Source organism: Coenobita brevimanus, chromosome 107 (genome assembly GCF_032717465.1).
Source record: "Coenobita brevimanus isolate Jiangsu-jjx chromosome 107, ASM3271746v2, whole genome shotgun sequence".
Taxonomy (NCBI): Eukaryota; Metazoa; Arthropoda; class Malacostraca; order Decapoda; family Coenobitidae; genus Coenobita; species Coenobita brevimanus.
In genome coordinates, this window is record NC_137060.1 from 17,682,300 (window position 1) to 17,707,916 (window position 25,617).

The following is a 25,617-nucleotide window of genomic DNA, read 5'->3' on the forward strand; positions in this document are numbered from 1 at the left end:
ATATATCTGGGATGATTAAGGACTTTATATATACTGTATATATATAAAGTCCTTAATCATTCCAGATCAACACCCACATTCTACATTGTACAGTAACAGGCAACACCATACAAAGAAAACTTCTGATGAAGCATTAATACATATTGGTAATGTCATGCTTTAAAAGTATGTGTCTTCCACAGACTAACCTCTTTGGTTTCTATAGTAGTGTCGGTGCACCTTAACGTTTCTGGGGCACACCATCGCAGAGGCAATGCTACATCTCCTGCACAGTAATACTCTTCCTGCAATTGGATACAAGATGAAATAACACAAATGAAAGTAATGTACCGATTTCGGCCATAAAAAAAAAAAAAAAAAATTAAATTAATTAACAGATATACAGTATAATCAAATGTTCAGTAAGTAAAGTCACCACTTGCACAACATGTGATTCTTGAGCGTGAAACTCACATAACACAGAAGGCAAAATTTGAGGCCAAAAACAGGTCAAAACATGAAAATGATAGACATAACGCGAAAGATCCACCACTGACATACTCAATCTCTTAACTCATACCATTCATCAGTCAATTGATCTTTTTGGAGAAACTCATGCAGTAGCTCTTGATATCTCTAAAGCTTTCGACAGAGTATGGCACCGTTCCCTGCTGTCCAAACTCCCTTGCTATGGACTAACGTCTTTTGTTCCTTTGATTTCTTCTTATCTTGGTGACAGGAAAATAAGAGTAAAAGTAGATGATGTATATTCAAATTTCCACTCAATTAACGCTGGCGTGCCGCAGGGATCAGTTCTGGCGCCAACCCTATTTCTGGTTCATATTAATGATCTCTTATCTGTCACTCACAATCCCATTCACTCATATGCAGATGACTCAACACTACATAGTTCATTCACACTCACACATCCAATTACAAAGTCTAATATCTCTACCTCTCAACTCAGTACAGCCATCTCCATAAATCAAGATCTATCTACAATCAGCGAATGGGGACAAAACAACCTTGTCTCTTTTAATGCTAGTAAAACTAAATATATACAGTTTACTAATAGACAGATATTGCCAGATTCGTACATCACCTTCAGTGCTACTAATATTCCCATCTCCAAAAGTATTGAAATTCTTGGTGTCTCACTTAACAGTGCCCTCAGCTGGACCTCTCATGTCAGATCACTTGCTAAAACTGCCTCAAAGAAACTTGGATTATTGTACAGAGTCCGTAACTTCTTCGCCGATGAGCAGTTAGCTATAATTTATAAGAGTCATGTGCGCTCTCAGCTTGAATATTGCTCACCCTTGTGGGATGGTTGTGGAGAGGTTGCGTTAAGACAACTAGACAAAATTCAAAATAAAGCTGTTAGAATCATTAACAACCCTGCCATTACATATAAACTACCTCCCCTGCAAGTAAGAAGGAATGTTGCCTCCCTTGCATTATTTTACAGATTTTTTTTTGGCAAATGCTCAGTCGAAGTTGCGTCCATGATGCCACCTCTCCATGCCTTCCCTCGTGCTACACGGGCATCTGGTAGCGCTCATGACTGGAATGTCACTCAACCATATTGCAGAACTTCTGCCTATCAGAATTCTTTCATTCCCCGAACTGCATCTCTCTGGAACTCGCTTCCCCAGAGTTGTTTTCCTCCAAATTTCAACCTACAACTGTTCAAGTCTAACTGTTACAGATATTTTATGAACAGAGGACACCAGTAATCTGGTGTATGGATTTTTTTTTTTTTTTCCCATTTGTTTTTCCTTCCTCCGTTCTGTTATTTGGGGGGGGGGGGGAAAGGTGGAGGAAACTGGCCATTTTTAAAAAAACCATACTATGCTGTGACAATAGAGATAACGCTGCCAGGGGCCCAAAATTATGGTTCAAACATTCATAACACAGAAAAATAGGGTCATAGCACAGTGGGAACAGACATAACGCGGTCAGTGATAATCACAGTGCGGGTTGCATCAGTCAATGATGTATGTCTGTTACGTGTCTGTGTGGGGAGTCGTCACGGTCCACTGAGCATTCCTGCCCCAGCTAATCCTACCCTCTCCCCTCGGTCTGGCTGCACACATGCTCTGTGTGATCTTTTTTTTTTTTCCATGGAACTTCCCTCCACCTCCCCCCTGCAAGCCCACACTTCAATTCAAGGAGAGGAATCCTCTGGTGTTTGTATGTAATGAAGTCTTTAACAGGTAAGTAAATGTCCTGGAAAAAATCCTAAGAACTGCCCCAAAAGGTGAACTTGAGGCTGGCTTGGGTACCATGAAACCCTTTAACATTTAAACATATGGCTCTATAACGCGGAATTTTCATAAAGGGGGAGCTTCAGGGTACAATATTCCCGCATTATGCAAGTGGTGACTGTAATTAAAAAGAGGAAGGAAACAATATACTTATTATGTTTCTAGTGACTTAATATATATAACCTAATCTACATTCACATAGAAAGGAATGAAATGAGGGATAATCACAGATGATGAAAAAGTCCCTCAGGAAACTAAGAACATGCCTTCCTTGGATATATCTATCTATCTATCTATATACCTAGGCTGCTTCCCCCAAGGAAAGGGAGGTAGCCGAGACAGGACGACACACTCCCCATTTACTCATCCATTCAAACACATTCATTCGCATCTTAGCCCCAAGGGGGAGAACGGACAGATCCTCACTGTACCACACCGCACAAGGGTCAACTGCGCAATGCAATCAGTGACATCCGCAGCAGGGCCCGACAGCAGAACTGGTTTACCCCTGCCACATCATAACAGACCCATCCCCTTAACTGCAACTGACCTGACTAGCTGATCAGACCAAATGCGGGAGAATATCCCCTTCAGGGCTGCGTCATCACTTATTCATTCACAATTTCTCTCCATTTATTTCTGTCACGCACAGCCACTCTTCCTTGCTCAACAGACATCCCTCTCACATCCAGCTCTCTCTTCACACTGTCCATCCATCCTATTCGTGGTCTTCCTCTCAGCCTTACACCTTTCACATCAGATCTAGTTATCTTTTTCACCAATCGCTCATTATCCATTCTCTCCATATGCCCAAACCATCGCAACACCCTCTGCTCAACTCTACCAGCCATCTACCGAAAAACTCCAGTTCTCCTTCGCACTTCATCATTTCGCACTCGATCCATACGTGTCACTCCACACATACTCCTCAGACACCTCATCTCCATTACATTCAAACTTTTCCTCTCTGCTGCACCCATATTCCATGTTTCAGCCCCATATAACACAGTCGGTACCACAACAACCTCATACACCCTTCTCTTTACATCCATTCTAAGCGAACGACATCTAAACACTTTTTCATTCCTCCCAGCACCTTTCCTACTTCATTTATTCTAAACTTCACTTCTGCATCTATTCTTCAATCCACAGCAACATGTGACCCTAGATATTTAAAACACACTACCTCCTAAAACAACTTGCCATTCAAAACTATATTTATCCCTATACCATCTACCAACCTCGTACACTTCATCACTTTACTCTTATTCTCATTTACTTTCAATTTCCTCCTTTCACACACCCTTCCAAACTCCTCTACCAACTGTCTCAATCTCTCCTCTGAATCAGCCACTAGTGCAGTATCATCTGCAAACAGCAGCTGCTTCAGATTCCACTCTCCACCATCAACATTCACCAGACTCAGACCTCCACCTAAAACTCTTGCATTCACCTCCCTTACAACACCATCCATGTAAATATTAAACAACCAAGGCGACATCACACATCCCTGTCGCAGCCCGACTCTCACGGGAAAGCAATCACTCACAGCATTTCCCACTCTTACACATGCTCTACTATTTACATAAAAATTTTTCATCCCTTTTAGTAACCTACCATCAAGTCCATACAATCTTAAAACTGTATATATATTTTTTTAAACCCAGAAAGCATCATTAGGGCTCCTGCAATCACACCTTTAGGATGAGACTACTTACTGCTGCTGGTGGGAACTGGATCACACAACCTGGCCTCCATTAGACTGAGTTATCTAGGAAAAGTGTATGGTAGGATACTTATTGACAGAGTTAGAGAAAGAACAGAGAAATTAGTTGGAGAAGAACAGGGAGGCTTTAGGAAGGGAAGAGGTTGTGTAGATCAGATATTCATTCTTAGATCTTTAGTGGAAAAGTTTCTAGAGAAGGGAAAGAAGTTGTATGCGGCTTTCATGGATTTGGAGAGAGCATATGACAGGGTGGATAGACAAGGATTGTGGAAAGTATTAAGAATATATGGAGTAGATGGGAAGCTGCTGAATGCTGTGAAGAGTATGTACGATGGTGCGAAGGCTGCAGTGCGTGTGGATGGTGAACTAAGTGAATTTTTCTCTTTGAAGGTTGGGTTGAAACAGGGATGTGTCATGTCTCCATGGCTGTTCAATCTGTACATGGATGGGGTAATAAAAGAGGTACAAGATAGGGTAGTGGATGTTGGAGTGGCCCTGGTGAGAGAGGGTAGTGTTTGGAAACTCCCTGTACTGTTGTTTGCAGATGATACTGTGTTGCTGAATGAAGACTAAGGAGAGCTGCAAGGCTTGGTGGATGAGTTTGGGAGAGTGTGTAAGAAATGGAATCTAAAGGTGAATGTAGGGAAGAGTAAAGTGATGGTCTTTGAGAGAGGTGAAGTCAGTGAATGTACAGCGAGGCTGGATGGTGAGGAATTGGAAAATGTGAGTACATTTAAGTACTTGGGTAGTGTGATGAGTAAGGATGGAGGTTTGGAGGGTGAAGTGCTTGAAAGGGTACAGCAGGGAAGAAAGGTTGCTGGTTCCTTGAAAGCAGTGATAAGAAGCAGGGAAAAGAGCATGGAAGTGAAAAAGTTACTACATGACAGTATTGTGATACCAACTCTAACGTATGGACGTGAAGCTTGGACATTGCTGGAAGGACACAAGTCAAGAGTGAAAGCAGTGGAAATGAGTTATTTAAGAGGAGCCTGTGGAGTCACATGGAGAGACAGGCTGACAAATGAGAATATAAAGGAGAGTTGTGGTGTGGATGTGGATGTGATAGGAAGCGTTAAGAGGAATACACTGAGGTGGTTTGGCCATGTGGAGAGGATGAAGGGTGAAAGACTGACGAAGAGAGTGTATGTGAGTGAGGTGGAGTTGGGAAGAGGGAGGGGAAGGCCGAGGATGAGATAGAGGGATGGGGTGGAGAGGTATATGAGAGAGGGGGGTGTGAGTTGGGAGCGGGGTAGTGAAATGGCAGGGGACAGGGCGACGTGGAGGCGATTTGTTTGTGGCCATCCCGAACGGGATTGAGGCATCTGGCAATAGACAGATAGATAGACAGATCTAGCTGAAGACTTTGTCTCCAAACAACGGACCCAGTGACTTACTATAATTAAACTGTTGCTTGAAAAATCTTCCTAGCATAAAAATTTCTTGCTCAAATAAGTATAAGATGTGCTAAAGTATGTCTGTTGAACCTCTTTACCTGGAGCAAGTGCAACTTGGAATTGTGTATCTTCTATTGTGCTGCTTAGCTCAAGTGGCCCATCAGTAAGTTTATGTTATTCTCCCTCAGCATTTGGGTGACTCCTGATTCTTGAAGATGTAGTGGTGATAGATGAGTGTGAGTGCTCTCTATGCTTCACCACTGGAGTAGTTCATGTTGATGGTACTACTACAGCAGAGACTGTACCCTCTTACAAAGAGTTCAAGGTCTTTTTCCCTGCTGAATCAGGTTCAGCATATCATGATTGACCTCATTCTTCTCCATGGAGTTGTTTGCAAGGGTATAGCACAGCCAATGTCATGCTGCTAGCATTGTAAGTATTTGTGAGACAGGAAAGCCATCACTCTCTGATCTTTGACCTTAGCAAGGACTGACTTGTGACCCTTGCCTGTCCCTAACAGGACTTGATGCTGCCTCCTTGTTTGTACTACAGTACTCCCGCAAACTACTGTCCACATGAATATATATCAGTAAGCCCAGTACTTCAGCTAAAATATACTTTCATGGTGATTTAGCAGTTAGAATGGCCATTAGAAGTGGATGTCCCCCTTGCACATGAATTCAATACAAAACAGGTGATAAGATTTTGCTAATAAGAGTAGGCTCATCACCTATCTTTTAATGAACTTTCCTACCATAAAGTAGCCTTGGGAACCTAGTGCTCATAGTGGGTAACAGGGGATTAGTTGTTGCCATCACCAAAAATAATTCACTGGAACACCCTAATCATTGACAAAAAATTGTACAGCTTCAGGACAGCTAAAAAGACTAACCTAAACTTCAACAAACCTTGTAAGTATCTATGTTGTACCCATAATCCCCAATTTTCACAGTATAGTCTTCATCCACCAGACAGTTCCTGGCTGCCAAGTCTCTGCAATAGAAAATTAATGTATAGCACATTTATTCAGCATATTCTTTAGATATACATGGTGAAAAGTAAAAACTGTGATATAAAGAAAGATAAGAAGTACCACCACTCTCATCAGCAACAAGACAACCATCTCACCTACCACCTATTAAATGCACACACACACACACACACACACACACACACACACACACACAAGCAAATCATCTCATTTTACACTATCTGATAATGTATATTTGCTCATTATTTTTCACAAGTCTGTATGTGGTACACTGCAGGATTGAACCTTCTCCATGAGAGGAAAGTTACAGCCAGGATAAACCCTACTCCATGCTGGCCAAACCTGAATCAAACAGAGATACATGCATGACAAGCTGTGCATATGAAAATCAAGATGTTGTCCTGGCTATGTTTATGTTAAATTATAAATAACTGGTATGAACAAACAAACAGCAAACAAAGAGTATGTTAGCATATGAAAGAACATTCTACCTGCACTTCCTAGGGCAATGCCAATTACATAAATTAGTCCTAGGAAAGCAACCACTGATGTAATAAACACATTACTCTGCAACACTATTACTGTATTTATTGGAGGAAAAAAAAAAAAAAAGTATAAGTAAAAGCATGGGCTCACCCAATGTTGGATGACTCACGTGTGTATGAAGTTCTGTGTGTGCATATGCTGCAAACCGGTGGCTGCATCCAGCACCATTCGCAACAATGCTGCCTCTGACAGAGACTTGTCATTTCGCACCACTGCCTTCAGATCACCCTGGTCATGGAAATATAAATCTAAATAACCTACTGTACACGTAATTCTGAATAATATAAACAAACTCAGTAGTGAATTTAGTAATCAAACAAAAATAAATAACTGTATCCACAAGTATTTATATTAGGCACTTCTACTCTATACCAGTAGGTGGTGGCAACCATCATCCACTCACTAGATGCAGTGCTGACTACTTCTTCCTTCACCTTTTTCATTCTTTTTCTGCCCTCTCTTCCTGTTTCTCCCATCTTTCCTGTAGTTTTTTATTACTTCTCTTTCCTTTTCAGGTGGATTTACATTGATTGACAAGCCAAATGGTTTCCTGTATGCCAGGAAACCATTTACAGTGCAGGATGGTAACCATATAACCAACCCATCTGCATTCCCTACATGTCAATGAGTGGGTTGATGGAGGGTTAGTGCCCCCTCCCCCACTGGGTGTGTGTGTGTGTGAAAGACTACTTCTTGCAGGATTATGGTGTCTGGCTATAAACAGACAGACAGAGAGATTTCTACTCTAAAAATAATGATAACATCAAACATATGATATGACAACCAAATGATTTATGATGTGTTCCTAAAATGCAACCTACTCTAACCATTTCCCCAAAGTGATACAGCCTGGTTAGTGAAGCTAGATATAATAATTAAAAATAGCAGACTAATTAATTATATATCATCCAAACCTGATTCCCATCAAACATTTACTATCTATCTATATACCTAGGCTGCTTCCCCCAAGGAAAGGGAGGTAGCCGAGACAGGACGACACACTCCCCATTTACTCATCCATTCAAACACATTCATTCGCATCTTAGCCCCAAAGGGGAGAACGGACAGATCTTCACCGCACCACACCGCACAAGGGTCAACTGCGCAATGCAATCAGTGACATCCGCAGCAGGGCCCGACAGCAGAACTGGTTTACCCCTGCCACATCATAACAGACCCATCCCTTTACCCGCACCTGACCTGACTAGCTGATCAGACCAAATGCGAGAGAATATCCCCTCAGGGCTGCGTCATCACTTATTCATTCACAATTTCTCTCCATTTATTTCTGTCACGCACAGCCACTCTTCCTTGTTCAACAGACATCCCTCTCGCATCCAGCGCTCTCTTCACACTGTCCATCCATCCTATTCGTGGTCTTCCTCTCAGCCTTACACCTCTCACATCAGATCTAGTTATCTTTTTCACTAATCGCTCATTATCCATTCTCTCCATATGCCCAAACCATCGCAACACCTCTGCTCAACTCTACCAGCCATCTCTCGAACAACTCCAGTTCTCCTTCGCACTTCATCATTTCGCACCCGATCCAAACGCGTCACTCCACACATACTCCTCAGACACCTCATCTCCATGACATTCAAACTTTTCCTCTCTGCTACACCCATATTCCATGTTTCAGCCCCATATAACGCAGTCGGTACCACAACACCCTCATACAGCCTTCTCTTTACAGAGACTATAAACCTCCCACCCACACAGATGTTAAATAAGTCTTCTCTGCTGTCCATCATTAAGGCAGAGCAGATTTCAGCTTTCATTCTGTTGTTGTTATTGTTGTTTTGTTGTGGCTCCAGGCTCCCCTGGTTGTGAAAATCATGGACTGCAGGCTGAGGTTGCCCTTTTCCTGCAGTCCACAATCATCCTTTGGGGGATAGGGAAGAAGCTGAGGGATACTGTATTTGCATGGCTATGTGGTGAAACTGATGGGCTATACTCATACCACCACATGAAGGCATCCAGTTTTCATAAAGATGCAAAGCTTCATGTGCAAGAATTCCAAACCAAAATACAAAACAGATTACTGTAATGAACAGAGGGAGAAGGCATATTATAACAATGAAAAAGTATGGAAATACCTTTGAGCTACAGCCTTCTCAGTCTGGCTCAAATCCAAATCTTTTTAATCACTTCATGGTGATATTGGATTTAATTTTAATCAGGCTACCACCAAAAGACTTGTATTTAACTTATAAAGGATCTCAAGTACAGTAAACTCTCATTTATCAATTGTAATTCAGCCAACCCCTATGCCAAATAACATGAAATGCTGGATATTGCATATCCAGCGCAACATTTGGCTTTGAGCCAGATAGTGTGATTCTCTTCATCTCAACCCTCTATCCTAAAAACTTTACCGTGAGTAAAAGATGAAAACTATGCACATAAAAACAATGCACTAATGATACAGAACAATAATGCGGTACTGTACATACTGTACTACTGTAAATACTCGCCAAGTGTTGGCATCAATGGGGAGAAACAGCACTGGGGAGTTCACACTCATAAACAGTACAGTTCACAATACAGGACAGGGATAGTTTAACAATCACAACAGAGCACCAGCACATGAGCACTGACTGGCAGTTAGCTTTGCAATACAATATAGTCCAGTAGGTTGAATACAGGATGCCACGGAGTTAGTCAAAGCACCAGGATTTTCTGACCACATGGTCAGAAGAGCGGGAGTGTACAGGCACGTTTTGACTCTATGGCATCCACGGGCAAGAATGAGAGTGCGGCGGTATTCTTGGTGCAGCAGATAAGCCACGCCCAGGACAGATTCTGATTCGCTGGCATGCAGTGGGCATTTTCATTGGCTCCCGAGTTTTGGGATTTCCCGTGGTGCCAGTTGGCAACCACTTATGAGCCAGCTGAGACCCCTCAATGCAGGATACTGCATTGGACCACCGGTTAAGTCCCGTTTCAGCACCGGATGTTGTACAAATCTGCCAGATATTGTTTTAATAGAGCCAAGATAGCTGCACCGGATATTGCATTGGGCCAGGTATCATTTATCAGATAACTGAGTGTTCACTATGGTTAAAAGAAAAAGTATGAACTCTGCCACATCATGGCAGATACTGGCCTAAAATAGGGCAAAGCCATTCTCAACATAAGCTTTTTCATCTCTATCTATCTATCTATTGCCAGATGCCCTAATCCCTTACACGGGGTGGCCACAAACAAATCGCCTCCATATCACCCTGTCCCTCGCCATTTCACTGCCTTGCTCCCAATTTACACCCCCCTCTCTCATATAACTCTCCACTCCATCCCTCCATCTCATCCTCGGCCTTCCCCTCCCTCTCCCCCCCTCAACCTCACTCACATACACTCTCCTCATCAGTCTTTCACTCCCCATCCCCTCCACATGACCAAACCACTGCAATGTGTTTCTCCTAACGCTTCCTATCACATCCACATCCACACCACAACTCTCCTTCACATCTTCATTTGTCAGTCTCTCTCTCTATGTGACTCCACAGGCTCCCCTCAAATAACTCGTTTCCACTGCTCTCACTCTTGACTTGTGTCCCTTCGACAACGTCCAAGCTTCACTTCCATATGTTAGATCTGGTATCACAATACTGTCATGTAATAAATTTTTCACTTCCATGCTCAATTCCCTGTTTCTTATCACTGCCTTTAAGAAACCAGCAACCTTTCTTCCTTGTTGTACCCTTTCAAGTACTTCACAAAATTAAAATATAGATTTATCTCACAAAATTAAAATACAGATTCTAATGAAATCTGCTTGGCTTAGGACTTAAAATCCAGACTTCAAAATCCATCACAGTTAGATCACTGCAGATAACTGCCTGATAAATGGTACAATCATGCTTAACTTGCTCACATTCATATTAAAAGAGTACAAGTGGTTTTTGACAAAGTTTATACTCCAGTACTTTTTGAGCACCAAGAGAAATCCATCCATCATGTAATCCAGTATTACCCCATCAGAAGCACAGTAGTCTCGTTACTCACTCCAGACATTTAAGAAGGGCGATCAGTTGCTGGCCACCAAGTGGTATTATATGAGCAATAAACCCTAACCACTCCTTGAAAGTAGACCTTTAAGTGCCATATTCAGTTGCAATACCTTAACTTACTAGTCCACTGAGAATTAAAAAAACTGTAAGAGGGCAAGAGGCCTAATGCATTACATTAGTAGCCAGCATGAATGTCCACCCTTGATCTCTCTGTGTGCATCAGAGAAAGCCAGGGAACTACAGAAAGAAAATAATGTTGACAGTGGTCCTTCCTGCAAACATTTTCTTTTCTTCGACTGTATCAGTGCACTTGGTCAGTGCACTTTACCTAATGATTTAACTTATCCAGATGATGACATTTTATCTTTTATTCTTGTGATCCCCCACACAGTTTTAATTAGATCACAAAAGACTTTTCATAAAGGAAGGGTTGAGGGGTTTTCAGTAACTGCTCATATAGGTGCTCTCTTAAGTTGAGTAAATAAGCTGAATAAAATGGTCTAGTACTGTTGTAAAAAAATATAAAAATTAAGTTTCATATTGATAGGGAAAATGAGATTGGTTCTCACAACACTGACAATGACTCTGTTATCCACTTCACTGCTACCTTTATTTTAAAAACTGATTATTATATTGTTTATTATAGCATTCTGTTCTACTACTATCTACTGCCAGATGCCACAATCCCGTAAGGGGTGGCCATTTGACTTTGAGTTATTTGTTTTACGGGGAGGGGCACTAACCCTCCACTAACCCACTTGTTGACACGTAGGGAGCACGTATGGTTTGATTATATGGTTACCAACCAGCGTTGTAAATGGTTTCTTGGCTTACAGGAAACCATTTGGCTTGTCACTCAATGTAAAGCCACCTGTAAAGGAAAGAAAAGTAATAAAGTGACAGGAAAGATGGGAGAAATAGCAATTCAGGATATATGCTCCACAGTTAATTTTGGCTCTGCATACAAATTTTCCTCTTTCAGCTACTTCTCTTCTTGTCTTTCTACTTCTCCCATCTTTCCTGTCACCTTTCATTACTTTTCTTTCCTTTTCAAGTGGCTTTACATTGAGTGCCAAGCCAAATGGTTTCCTGTGAGCCAAGAAACCATTTACAATGTTGGGTGGTAACCATATACCCAATTCTTGTGTGTTCCATACGTATCAACAAGTGGGTTGGCGGAGGGTTGGTGCCCTTCCCTGTAAACAACTAACTCAAAGACAAATGGCCTCCCTTTATGGGATTATGGCATATGGCTATAGAAAGATAGATGTTCAACACCAACAATATATAATGGCAAAATCATTAGAACACACACCCTCATTTTATGATCAACTATCATATGATCATTTGCTTATCTAATCCTAACATTTTAGTATTTTTTTTTTTTTTTAATATACAATTCCCATTTTTGTGTATATACTTACGATCTCCTATAAAGCCCCATTTTTCGATATGTGATTGCCAATTTTGCTTATTCGATTCCTAAATTCAATATAAGATCAATTGTTTTCTCTCGGTTTTCCATAAACAAAAGTTTATTGTACAAATAGCAAGGCTGACCTGTACTTAAACTTTACCACACTAACATCATTCATGTAGTATTTTTCTCAGTATCAGTTGCAGTCAGGAACCAGCATTCCTTACATACTGTAAAGGCAGTATCTTTCTACTCTCGTACTGCCTTCCACTTACACTGGTTGTTCTAACTCGTTAGTTCTCTACATATAAATGAAATTAGTACATACAGTATATAACTATTGCAAAAATGACAGCAACTTTTATTTCTAAAGACTTATATACAGTACTTGTGAAGCTCAACAAACTCCTAATTACTTTTCTAGTTCTCTGAATTCTGTCTCCCTACCAGAAATGTAAGCATTCAAAATGGCATACCAAGCTTACAAACCTTAGGACAAAGCTGAAGCAATATAAGGAAAGGCTCAGTTTCCAGACAATATGCCAAAACTTTCAGGACATTGGGGTGAGTGAGATCCCTGTAAGGTCGCAGTTCATGCAGGAAATAGGTCTGCTCAGCCTGACTGGCATCCTCCTTCAACACCTTGACTGCCACCCTGGTGCTCTGAGGGCGAGGGGTGGCCGAGGTACTACTCACTGGCGGGCTCTCACCCTTGGTGTGGTCACTGAACACACCACTGGCTCTTCCTTCTAATACCTGTCAACATAATATGAGTTAACTGTAAGAACTGTATCACTTTGCAGTACTGTAATTAAGAGTTGGTAGAGATTAGAAACTGATGGAGGATGTATGTCATTGAGCTGTATTCAGTAATAAGCACAGATCTGTCCAACATATCTTGAAGAAAAACTTAATACACTGTATAGTGTGGATGGCTTTTGTTAGCTAAGTGCAGCTAAGAATTTTTAAGCGTAAATGATAAATGAGTAGACATAAGGCCATCTGATTCAGCAGTCTTGTCAATACTTAATTTTTTCCTGTTCCTGGATTCTACCCACCCTATACTGTATAATAATGGGCAAGTGGGGTTATGTTGATGATTATGAATAAAAAAATACTGTACAGCACACTAATAATACACTACCCATATTAGTAATAAATGTCCATTTACCTATACAGCATTGCTGGAGATATGTAAGAAGGTATGGACGAGTGAAACTGTCCTTGCAGAGTGGAAAAAGGCCGTGATTGTACCCCTATACAAAAATAAAGGTGCGTGAGGTGAGTGCAAGAATTATCATGGCATAAGTCTATTGTGTGTTGTTGGGAAAGTATATGGAAGAATTGTTATAGAGAAAGTAAGAGAGATATCAGAAGTCCTAGTGAGTGATGAACAGGGTGGTTTTAGGAGTGACAGAAGATGTGTGGATCAAATATTTGCTGTGAGACAGGTAGTGGGGAAGGTTTGTGAGAAGGATCAATGATTTGCTGTGAGACAGATAGTGGAGAAGGCTTGTGAGAAGAATCAAATATTTGCTGTGAGACAGATAGTGGAGAAGGCTTATGAGATGGATCAAATATTTGCTGTGAGACAGACAGATAGTGAAGAAGGCTTGTGAGAAGGATCAAATTTTTGCTGTGAGACAGATAGTGAAGAAGGCTTGTGAGAAAGACTATAAGGAGTTTATGGCATTTATGGACCTGGAAAAAGTATATGACAAAGTAAACAGAGAAGGACTGTTGAAAGTTTTGCACATATATGGTGTAGATAGTAAGCTGCTAGGTGCCGTCAAGAGTTTTTATGATGTTAGTGAGGCATGTGTAAGGGTAAATGGGCATCTAAGTGAATGGTTCACGATCAATGTGGGCATGCAACAATGTTGTGTGATGTCCCCATGGTTGTTCAATATATATATGGATGGAGTGACGAGAGAAGTAAAAACGTGACTAATGGAGCTGGTAATGAATGGTGATGGATGGAATATCTCAAATTTGCTGTATGCTGATGATGCAGTGCTACTTGCAAATTCCAGACAAGAACTTGATCGACTAGTGCAGAGTTTTGCTAATGTCTGTGAGCATCATGCCTTAAGAATGACTGTAGAAAAGAGTAAAGTAGGCGTAATCGAAAGCGAGGGCGACTCTAAGTACTGTATGATGTTACAGTGAACAGAGAGAGACTGGACTGGTGAGAGTTCAAATATCTGGGTACAGTGACAGAAATGGGAGGAAAATGCACAAAAGATGAGGAAAGCAGAGTGACACAAGGAAGGAACGTACCATACTGTAGCTGGTGCTATGAAGGCCTTGATAAAAAACAGAGGTTTGAGTGTTGCAGCTGTGCAAGGTGTACATGAAAGAGTGTTAGTGCCAACTTTAACATATGGATCTGAGTCAACGGTGTGGCATCAAAATGAAAAGTCAAGAGTGAGAGCAGTGGAGATGGGACTGCTGAGGAAAGTATGTGGAGTACATAGAGTGGATAGGATAAGAAATAATGTGGTAGTAGTAGTAGTAGTTGTTCCCTAGGTAGTCTGGCTAAACAGCCCCAAGTCCCTAAGGAAGGCCACATCCAAGACTAGGCTTTCCCACAGAGCTCTCAAGGAGGGTATGTTGTGTTGCTGGCGTAGGTGATTGTGTGCAATGTAGTCTTTCATAATGTGCTTAATAGTATGGGATGCTGTGTTGCATCCTGGACAGGCATCTGTGACTGAGTTATCCAGCCTCTTCTGATAACTTAGGAGGGCTAGATGTTGCCCACATCTCAGCCTGGCCAGGTGGACCCAATCCTCACGAGGTAGATAGGATTCAGAAGGGTGGATATCGGGAGGCCGTGCATGCAGCTGTGTGTTGTCTTTAAGTGACTGAATGGAGTGGCGAGCAATTTGAGTATGGATATGTTTCTGGAAGCTGGTCTGAGGCGGGCGAGGGGGGTGGGTGGGAGAGATGACAGTATTTGTGTATGATATCGTGTGCTGGGTGTTGTTTTGATGTTCCTTGATGTGTGTGCATGTGCTGCCATGTAGTGTAGTGGATGTTGTGGTTTTGTGGAGGCTGCAGTGAGAATTTGGGTGCCTTTCATGTCTACATGATCCTTGACTTTGAGGTGGTCAGTGGGTGTAGTAGCTGTGCAGCCTGTGATTATTTTTAGGGCCTTTTTTTTTTTTTTTTTTTTTTTTTTTTTTTTGAGAAAGAAGGAACCAAAGGCCACGAGATCGCAACAACTGTTCCCTCCAAGGAAAAACAAAATAAAAAAGAGAGCCAAATTCAAGATCCGATCATTTCGAGATGCCCGGACACACTGCATATGAAAGACTGGAGATCATAGGAAGCAGGAAATACAGACAGAGGGAGACAGGTCCAGAGTTGACCTGTTGCATAAATGAAGGACTGGGAGTAATGGTTAACTCTTACATTAGAGAGTTGGACAGAAAAGGGATGAGAGTTTGCTGCTATACGGGTGCTACGTGCCCGTCAAAGAGGTGGAGGAATGCATGTAGACAGTTCAGAGTAGCAGTGTCCATAGAAGTAGCGCTAGAAAAGAGATAAAGATGCAACAGTGCAGCGAAGTGACAGAGGTTGAAGGGAGTCAGTAAGAGGAGGAAAGTTAATGAGACGAAAAGCCTTTGACTCCACCCTATTGAGAAGAGCTGTATGTGAGGAACCTCCCCACACATGGGAGTTGTACCCCACACAGGGGTGGATAAAACCCGTGTATAGAGTCAACAATTGCGCAGGGGTAAAGAAGGAATGGAGTCAGCTTAGCACATCCAATCTCTTGGAAGCAGATTTTACAAGAGATGTAATATGAACTTTCCAAGACAAGTCTCGAGTAAATGAAACCCCAACCATGTTCAAGGATGATGCAGGATTATGCTGATTATTATTAAACATTAGTGGGTACACCTGTGGAAGATTCTGTCGGGCTGATAGGTGTAAGAACTGAGTCTTTGATGCATTAAAAACAAGATTATTTTTACCCCAGTCAGAGATACGAGCCAAGTCAGACATTAGGTGTGCCATAGCCTCATCCCTTGTCTGCTGAAGTAACTGCTGAGATGGGCGTTGCAGGAACCGAATGGAAAGGTGAAGAGTGGAGTCATCAGCGTATGAGTGGATAGGGTTAGATGTACAGCTTAGAAGGTCACTGGTGAATAAAAGGAAGAGAGTTGGTGATAGGACAGAGCCCTGAGGAACACCACCGTTGACAGATCTAGAAGAACGATAGCCGTCTACAACAGCAGCTATAGAACGACCAGAAAGGAAGCTAGAGATGAAGGCACAGATAGAATAGAAACCGTAAGAGGTCAGTTTGGAAATTAAAGATTTATGCCAGACACGATCGAAAGCCTTTGAGATGTCAAGCGCAATGTCAAAGCTTTCGCCAAAGTCCCGAAAGGAGGATGACCAGGAGTCTGAAAGGTAGGTGAGATCACCAGTGGAGCGTCACTGACGGAACTCATACTGATGATCAGAAAGAAGGTTGTGACAGGAAATATGCTTTAAAATTTTTCTATTGAGAGCTGACTCAAAAACTTTTGAGATACAGGATGTTAAAGCAATTGGAGTATAGTTAGAGGGTTGGGAATGGTCACCCATCTTTGGGACTGGCTGAATGAGAGCAAACTTCCAGCAAGAAGGAAAGGTACAAGTTGAAAGACAAAGGCGAAAGAGTTTGCCTAGGCAGGGTGTAAGCACAGAAGCACAGTTCTTGAGAACAACAGGAGAGACTCCATCAGCCCTATATGCCTTGTTAGTACTAAGGCCTGTGATGGCAGAAAATACATCAGCTGAAGAAATATTAATGTCAGCCATGAGGAAGTCAGAGGGGGGAGGTGATAGAGGAACAGCACCGGAATCATCTAAGGTGGAATTGGAGGAGAAAGTCTGAGCGGAGATCTGCTTTATCAGTAGAAGAAATAGCTACAGAGCCATCAGAGTAGAAAAGAGGAGGGAAGAATGATGAGGTAAAGTTGTTAGAAAGGTTTCTGGCAAGGTGCCAGAAGGAGCGGGAAGAATTCGAGTTGGAGAGTTGAGAGCACTTTGTGCGGATGAAATTATTTTTAGCAGAGAGAAGAACAGACTTAGCACGATTCCGGGCAGAAATGTATGCTTTAAAATTTTTCTATTGAGAGCTGACTCAAAAACTTTTGAGATACAGGATGTTAAAGAAATTGGAGTATAGTTAGAGGGTTGGGAATGGTCACCCATCTTTGGAACTGGCTGAATGAGAGCAAACTTCCAGCAAGAAGGAAAGGTACAAGTTGAAAGACAAAGGCGAAAGAGTTTGCCTAGGCAGGGTGTAAGCACAGAAGCACAGTTCTTGAGAACAACAGGAGAGACTCCATCAGCCCCATATGCCTTGTTAGTACTAAGGCCTGTGAAGGCAGAAAATACATCAGCTAAAGAAATATTAATGTCAGCCATGAGGAAGTCAGAGGGGGGAGGTGATGGAGGAACAGCACCGGAATCATCTAAGGTGAAATTGGAAGAGAAAGTCTGAGCGGAGATCTGCTTTATCAGTAGAAGAAATAGCTACAGAGCCATCAGAGTAGAAAAGAGGAGGGAAGGATGATGAGGTAAAGTTGTTAGAAAGGTTTTTGGCAAGATGCCAGAAGGAGCGGGAAGAATTCGAGTTGGAGAGTTGAGAGCACTTTGTGCGGATGAAATTATTTTTAGCAAAGAGAAGAACAGACTTAGTACGATTCCGGGCAGAAATGTATAAAAGATGTGATTCAGGGGTGGGTTGGCTCTGGTATGGTCTGCAGAGTGTTGTAGTGTGTTTTACTGAGGTTAGGAGCCCAAGCAGGGCTTGCATAATTCATCACTGAATGTATATATTGTTTGCATACAGTGGTGGTGGTTTCTTTGTTGTGTCCAAATGTTGTATGGTCAAGTGACCTCAAGGCACTGATTCTTGGTGTTAATTTATCTTTAATGTTTCTGATGTGGTTCAGGAAAGATGTGGTGTGAGGAAGTAACAGAAAATGGAAGAGTGTGAGCTGAGATGGTATGGTCATGTGGTGAGAATGGATTACAAAAGAATGGTGAAAAAGGTATATCTGAGTGAATCTGAAGGAAGGAGGAGGCGAGGTTGGCCAAGAAGGTGGAGGGATATGGTGGAAGAGTGTGTGAGGAAGAGAGGTATGGAAGTTGGTGAGGCTAGGTGACTGACAAGATGTCTAGCTGACTGGATATATGTTGTGAGAAGAAGTGCATGATCAGGGATCTGGCATCCCTTTTTAAAGTGACAGCGTTCGGACTGATTCAATCGAATACATTTATGTGAAGCTACAGAATGTGGTAAAAGTTTTTGGCATATCAGAGAGAGCCAGGATTCTGGGGGCTTGAATGATGAGTGAATGGAAGCATGGTCCATTGGACTGGGCAAACTTGGGCTGTCTGTATGTTGGTACTCTTCACCCTGCCCTAGGGTGGGAAAGGGGCTCCAGATGATGATGATGATGATTTGTGTATTTTTTGTTTTTGAACATACATTATTTTCTTGCTTAAGATTGGTTTAAACCTGCTCTAACAAATGGATTGGAACGAGAAGGGGCTTAAGTTCTTTATTTCTTAATATTTCACACAACACAGAGCTCAACCTCAGAGGGATGGGCTCTACGTAGTCTGAAATGCTGGAGAAACGAAAATCTTGAGCTCTTTCCTGTTTTTCCATCCAACACATTCTAATCCACTTCTCAAAATAAGGCAGGTATATTGCTCTGACAAATTTATTACCTACTATGAGATATGACAAATTTATTCCAAACATATGAGACGTGATACTGTATGTCTTTTAAAAAATTATAGTTCTGTTGACCCAAGACAAGCTTACTGGTACTGTACCGATCATGGAAATTAAACATATGAAAACTGACCTTTCCGAACCAGCCATTGCCCAATTCCTTGACATACTGCAGCTGCCCTCGGGGGAAGTTCTGGTGAGGTTCCGCTGAAATAGAGAATCTTATTAGCTCTATACTTCCAAGAAAAATGTAATTCTGTGAAACCCATAACTGAAATATCTAAATTATGTACAAAATCCTACAGTATAACACAGTGCTGTTCTACCTGTTATTCTGAGGCAGTAATAAGTAGCCCATGAATGACAACTTAAAGGATACAACTTACAAGAACAAATGCATCATCATCATTGAGCATGTACACTGTATGACTGCCACAAAAACAACCTTCTCTGTTTCGTTCATGGGAACAGTTAAACTCAAAACACTTACCAAACCACTGATCTGTGGGCAGGGTGGCAAGGGGTGACGAAGGGAAGGAGGCAGGCAAAACACCAGGGCCTGGGAGGGTGCCTGCACGAGGTCGAATGTCTGGCAGAGGCTCAAAGTTGATCTGGGGAAAAAGGTACACTCTGACAGACTTCTGGGGAAGGAATTCCTGAAGCAACATTTTACAAAAGTCACACACACACACACACACACAGACTAAACAATAACACGCCAACTAATACTCAAACAACACCAAGAACGAAACACAAGAAAAACAGACGAAAACAGAAAGTAAAAGAAACAAACTGAGCAAGTTCATGAGGTAAAATCAAATGCTCGGTTCTTGTTGGACCAATTTCAGGGCGCAGGTACTGAACTGTGCTACTTCCAGCTATACCTGCAACCATCTAACAACTTTATTCCTGCAACCATCTAACAACTTTATTCAACCTAGGAAATACCCCTGGAAGAAAATGGTTACAAGATGGTAGGAAATAATGGGGAAGGAAGAGACTGAAAGGAATATTAAAAAAAAATCTTTACGCCTTCACTATGAAACATCTCAAGTTGCATAATTCGTCTGGCGGCGGCCTACCATACAAATAGAAATGAAATAAAAACAAACAAACAAAATGAGGAAGAAAATAAATAAAGAATGGAAACCGATGCTTCGTCACAACACTAAAGAATTTGAAGGCCAAAAAACAAGATGTACTCGTAGGAGGAGAAGGAGGAAGGACAGTTTCTTCCTCCTGTTCCTTAACTCTCCATAATCTAATACACAGTATTTCCCCACCCGTCTTCCACCTCTACCCTCTCCTCCTCTTCACTTCCCTCCGCCTCGTCTGTTCGCTCTCCTTTCTTCATCACAGTTCTTTCCCTTTTCCTCCTCCTCCTTCCAATATTTTCTATTCTTTTCCCTCATTAATTCCATCCTCCATCACCACTTCCAAGCTCTTCATCATCTTCTTCCCAACCCCTTTCCTCCTCTTCCTCGACCTCCATTCCATTCACTTTCTTTTCTCAATTTCCTTCCGTTCCTCTCCTCCCCGTCTTCCCACTCCTCTCTCCTTTTCTTCTTCCCTCTCCCCCCCTACCCCCATTTCCTCCTCCTCCTCCTCCTCCTCCTCCACAGTGATATACCGCCAAAATTTCCTCACCTGGAAAAATTTCTAGGTCTGTCTAAACGACTTCTGCCCGGAGTTGAAATAAATAAATAACGAAAGAATGGAGCGGCCAGAGGGGGAGGAAGGAAGAAAATGAGGGAAGGAAGGAAGAATGTAGGGGAGAGGAGGTGGAGAAAGAGGAAAGAGGAGTGAAAGGGAAGGATGGAGTACGCAGGACATGAATTATTGTTATCAAGACAGACAGACATATACAGACGAACAGAGAGAGAGAGAGAGAGAGAGAGAGAGAGAGAGAGAGAGAGAGAGAGAGAGAGAAACCCAACAGAAACACGTCAACTAACACTCAAGCAACACAAAGAACGAAACACAAGACATGAAAAGCCATCAGCAAAAACAGAGAGTAAAAAGAAACAAACTGAGGAAGAATGGGAATCACACACACACACACACACACACACACACACACACACACACACACACTTCCTCTTGTGTCTGATGGCCAAGAATTTTTTTCGTTTTTTTTTTCTGTTGCATTTTTTATTTTCTCGTGTGCAGCTAAGACGACTGTTGTTTTTGTTGTTGCTCTTTTTGTTACGTACGTGACAGGTCTTGGAATCAGATTTACACACACACACACACACACACACACACACACACACACAAGAAGAATTAAATAAACTTCATGAATGGAGTAATACATGGCAAATGGAATTCAATGTGGACAAGTGTCATGTAACCAAGTTTGGTAAAAGTGGAAAAAGACCTGATTGGGATTATACATTAGGAAATAAAACCCTACACACATCAGAAAGAGAGAAGGACCTAGGTGTGATTATCAATAACAGACTATCTCCGGCTGACCACATCAGTGAGAAGGTACGGCACATGTATACACTGCTTGCAAATATGAGAAAGCATTCACATACATAAATGAAGACATGCTAAGAAGGATAATAACATCATTCATCAGACCAACCCTGGAGTATGCATCAGTAGTCTGGAATCCTCATCTCAAAAAACACATAGACAAGATTGAAAAAGTTCAAAGGGCCGCTACAAGATGGATACCAAGCTTAAGGGATCTAAGCTACGAAGAAAGACTAAATAAACTAAATCTACCAACACTACAGGAGAGAAGGAAAAGAGGTGACATGATAATGCTATATAAATGCATATTACGGAAGGAGAAAATAGACATAAATGATTACTTAACATATGGGGAAGCATCAGCATATGGGGAAGAGGACACTGCAAAAAACTGCATAAGAAGAGAGGTGATAAGGACGTGAGGAAATTCAGTTTCCCAAACAGAGCAATTGATCATTGGAATGCATTACCGAATGAAATAGTGTGCCAAAACAATTCACAAATTTAAGGATATGTACGATAAATATGGTTTAAGACACGGGACAGTACGAGCTTGACTCATTCCTGTAAAGATACAATTAGGTAAGAACAATTAGGTAAGAACACACACACACACACACACACACACACACACACACACACACACACACACACACATTTTCACCCGAATATACTGGCACATAATCGGCATTCAAATAATACCCAAACATTTCTCTCTCTCTCTCTCTCTCTCTCTCTCTCTCTCTCTCACGTACTCTCATGTGACACGAATTGAGGGAGAAAGAGAGCGGAACGTAGCGGTGTGGTGTGTTGTGGTGTAGTTTCCTTCAGATATGTGTGGATAAATGTAGTGCAGTGTAGTGTCTTAAGCTGTAATGTTGTAATGCAGCTCATGTAATGCAGCTCAGTGCAGCGTAATACAGCACAGTATAATGTAGTAGTGGTGTAGTGTAGTGTAGTGTACAGTAAAAGTCGTATAGCGACGCACAGTGTATTGCATTGTGCTGTTGTGTAGTGTATTGGTGTACTGTACCGCAAAATAATAGTTCTGCAGCACTTGTAGCAGCGTGGGACCACCAGAGTTTTCACTCCTCTAACTGCACTTCATTCCCACACTCACATTTTTTACACTTTCTTTTACCCTCATTCTATCTATCTATCTATCTATTGCCAGACGCCTCAATCCCGTTTGGGGTGGCCACAAACAAATCGCCTCCAAGTCGCCCTGTCCCCCGCCATTTCACTGCCCTGCTCCCAAATCACACCCCCCTCTCTCATATACCTCTCCACCCCATCCCTCCATCTCATCCTCGGCCTCCCCCTCCCTCTTGCCCCCTCCACCTCACTCACATACACTCTCTTCGTCAGTCTTTCACCCTCCATCCTCTCCGCATGGCCAAACCACCTCAGTGTGTTCCTCATAACGCTTCCTATCACATCCACATCCACACCACAACGCTCCTTTATATCCTCATTCGTCAGCCTGTCTCTCCATGTGACTCCACAGGCTCCTCTTAAATAACTCATTTCCACTGCTCTCACTCTTGACTTGTGTCCTTCCAACAACGTCCAAGCTTCACTTCCATACGTTAGAGTTGGTATCACAATACTGTAGTAACGTTTTCACTTCCATGCTCACTTCCCTGCTTCTTATCACTACTTTCAAGGAACCAGCAACCTTTCATCACTACTGTACCCTTTCAAGCACTTCACCCTCCAAACCTCCATCCTTACTCATCACACTACCCAAGTACTTAAACGTACTCACATTTTCCAATTCCTCACCATCCAACCTCGCTGTACATTCACTGACTTCATCTCTCTCAAAGACCATCACTTTACTCTTCCCTACATTCACCTTTAGATTCCGTTTCTTACACACTCTCCCAAACTCATCCGCCAAGCCTTGCAGCTCCCCTTCGTCTTCACTCAACAACACAGTATCATCTGCAAACAACAGTACAGGGAGTTTCCAAACACTACCCTCTCTCACCAGGGCCACTCCAACATCCACTACCCTACCTTGTACCTCTTTTATTACCCCATCCATGTACAGATTGAACAACCATGGAGACATGACACATCCTTGTTTCAACCCAACCTTCAAAGAGAAAAATTCACTTAGTTCACCATCCACACGCACTGCAGCCTTCGCACCATCGTACATACTCTTCACAGCATTCAACAACTTCCCATCTACTCCATATATTCTTAACACTTTCCACAATCCTTGTCTATCCACCCTGTCATATGCTTTCTTCAAATCCATGAAAGCCGCATACAACTTCTTTCCCTTCTCTAGAAACTTTTCCACTAAAGATCTAAGAATGAATATCTGATCTACACAACCTCTTCCCTTCCTAAAGCCTCCCTGTTCTTCTCCAACTAAAAAATTTTACACCTATTTATTCAATCAAGGCGTCAAAAAGTTATGAGCTTAGTAATCCAATTTTTTTTTCTTAATAACGTACTTAACCCTACAACAATTAGCTTTTCTAACGTTCGCAACTGAAACGAAAGTCAAAAGTAGAACCACATAAGATTAACAGGACATATTAGCACAGTAGATCTGTATTCACCACAAGGAACTGAGCCACTATCACAACTTGAATAGGAAGTCGCGGTTGCATAAAATTCGACGAGTCTTGGGCTAGTTACAATGTATGATGGGATCTCTTTGGTTACTATTTTATTCGACCCTCCTGTCTGACTACACCGGATTATCAAGTGAGGTGAAAGGGGTTAAAGATATCCGTCACGTCTGATCACCTAACCCACCCACATGAGGACGTGGTTGTATACGCATTGACACAGGCATAATATCTCGTGTCTCATGTCATCCAACTCTAATAAAAAACCCATCCAACTCTATCAAAATCGACCCATCTCCACCAAGATTCACCCAACTCTACCAAAATCCATCCAACTCTAACAAAAATCACCAAAGCTGGGCCCATAAATCTATCACAAGTGAGTCGCATTCTTGCTGGCAGGGTAAATTTCGTGGATCATCTTCCTTGGCGAATTATTTTTCAAATTTCGCCTTATTATTTCGCTGTTTGATATTCATATTATTTAATAAGGAAACTGTGTAGATTTAATGTGAGCTACGTACAGGTAGTCGAAATCTACAATCATGTCTCCTCTCAATTACATCTACGTGCACTCTATATATAGAGCAAGGATCTCTATGTAGACAGATATGTGGCCTATGTGTGCAAACGTAAATATGCAGGATATCCCATACCTACTATAAATATATAAAGACTACATGATGTGAACTATATTAATCGACGTTATGCTACGGCACGTCTCCGAACAGCAAGTAACGATAGTACTGTAGTATTACAACTATCCATACTGCTCGAATGTAAATGAGCAGGCTACCGTAAAACAACAATCACAAATATCTAAAACCTAAGATGTGAAATATATTACTCTGTCTAAAGGCACGTCTCTCATGAATCAAGCTCTATAGTAAATCTAAACTGATATTATTGGAATGCAACTGCTTTATGAGAAACTTCCTCAATAACACCACTTTCTCAGTAACACTCGACTTCTGACACCTCGATGACTCGAGATATTTCTGATTTCTTCGCTTTATTTCAATTTTCCTTTCTACCTTTTTCATTACGGCTATTAAATTTTAACTCCTGTAGCAAGGTGAAGTCCTCTTCATTTCACCTTTTGCTATCTCCGATAGATTTTTATTAAACTTATCGGAGATTTTTCGAAATCTGGAAGACTCTCCTATGCTGAATAAAATCGTCTGTATCAGCAAGAATAAACTAATAAAAATGACAGTGAAGAGGCTACCGTCTGCTCTTGTACTCTATTATTATTATTATTATTATTATTATTATTATTACTGTTATTACTTGAGAATATACGCCTTGTAGTCGGGGATATTTTTGAATTTTTGCCAACCCATTCTTTTTTCTTTCTTTTCCTTTTTTTATCATTATTTTTTTTGTGTGCGTATGTGTGAGTGGGTTTATTGCTGCCATGTTCTCTGCTTTGCTAATGGCACGGAGGGTACTTGTGGTAACTGT

At 41.7% G+C, this 25,617-nt stretch overlaps 1 protein-coding gene across 1 annotated transcript in view; it reads right to left on the bottom strand.

The window, feature by feature from the left end:
* LOC145416709 (uncharacterized) overlaps positions 1-25,617 on the bottom strand; it is a 264,720-nt gene that overhangs the window by 81,842 nt on the left and 157,261 nt on the right. Inside the window, exons 5-10 of the mRNA XM_080285643.1 lie at positions 19,572-19,692; positions 19,215-19,288; positions 12,823-13,089; positions 7,013-7,131; positions 6,275-6,359; positions 189-284 (exon numbers count right to left, since the gene is read on the bottom strand). Coding sequence (XP_080141769.1) covers positions 189-284; positions 6,275-6,359; positions 7,013-7,131; positions 12,823-13,089; positions 19,215-19,288; positions 19,572-19,692 — 762 coding nt within the window. The remainder of the gene's footprint in view (positions 1-188; positions 285-6,274; positions 6,360-7,012; positions 7,132-12,822; positions 13,090-19,214; positions 19,289-19,571; positions 19,693-25,617) is intronic.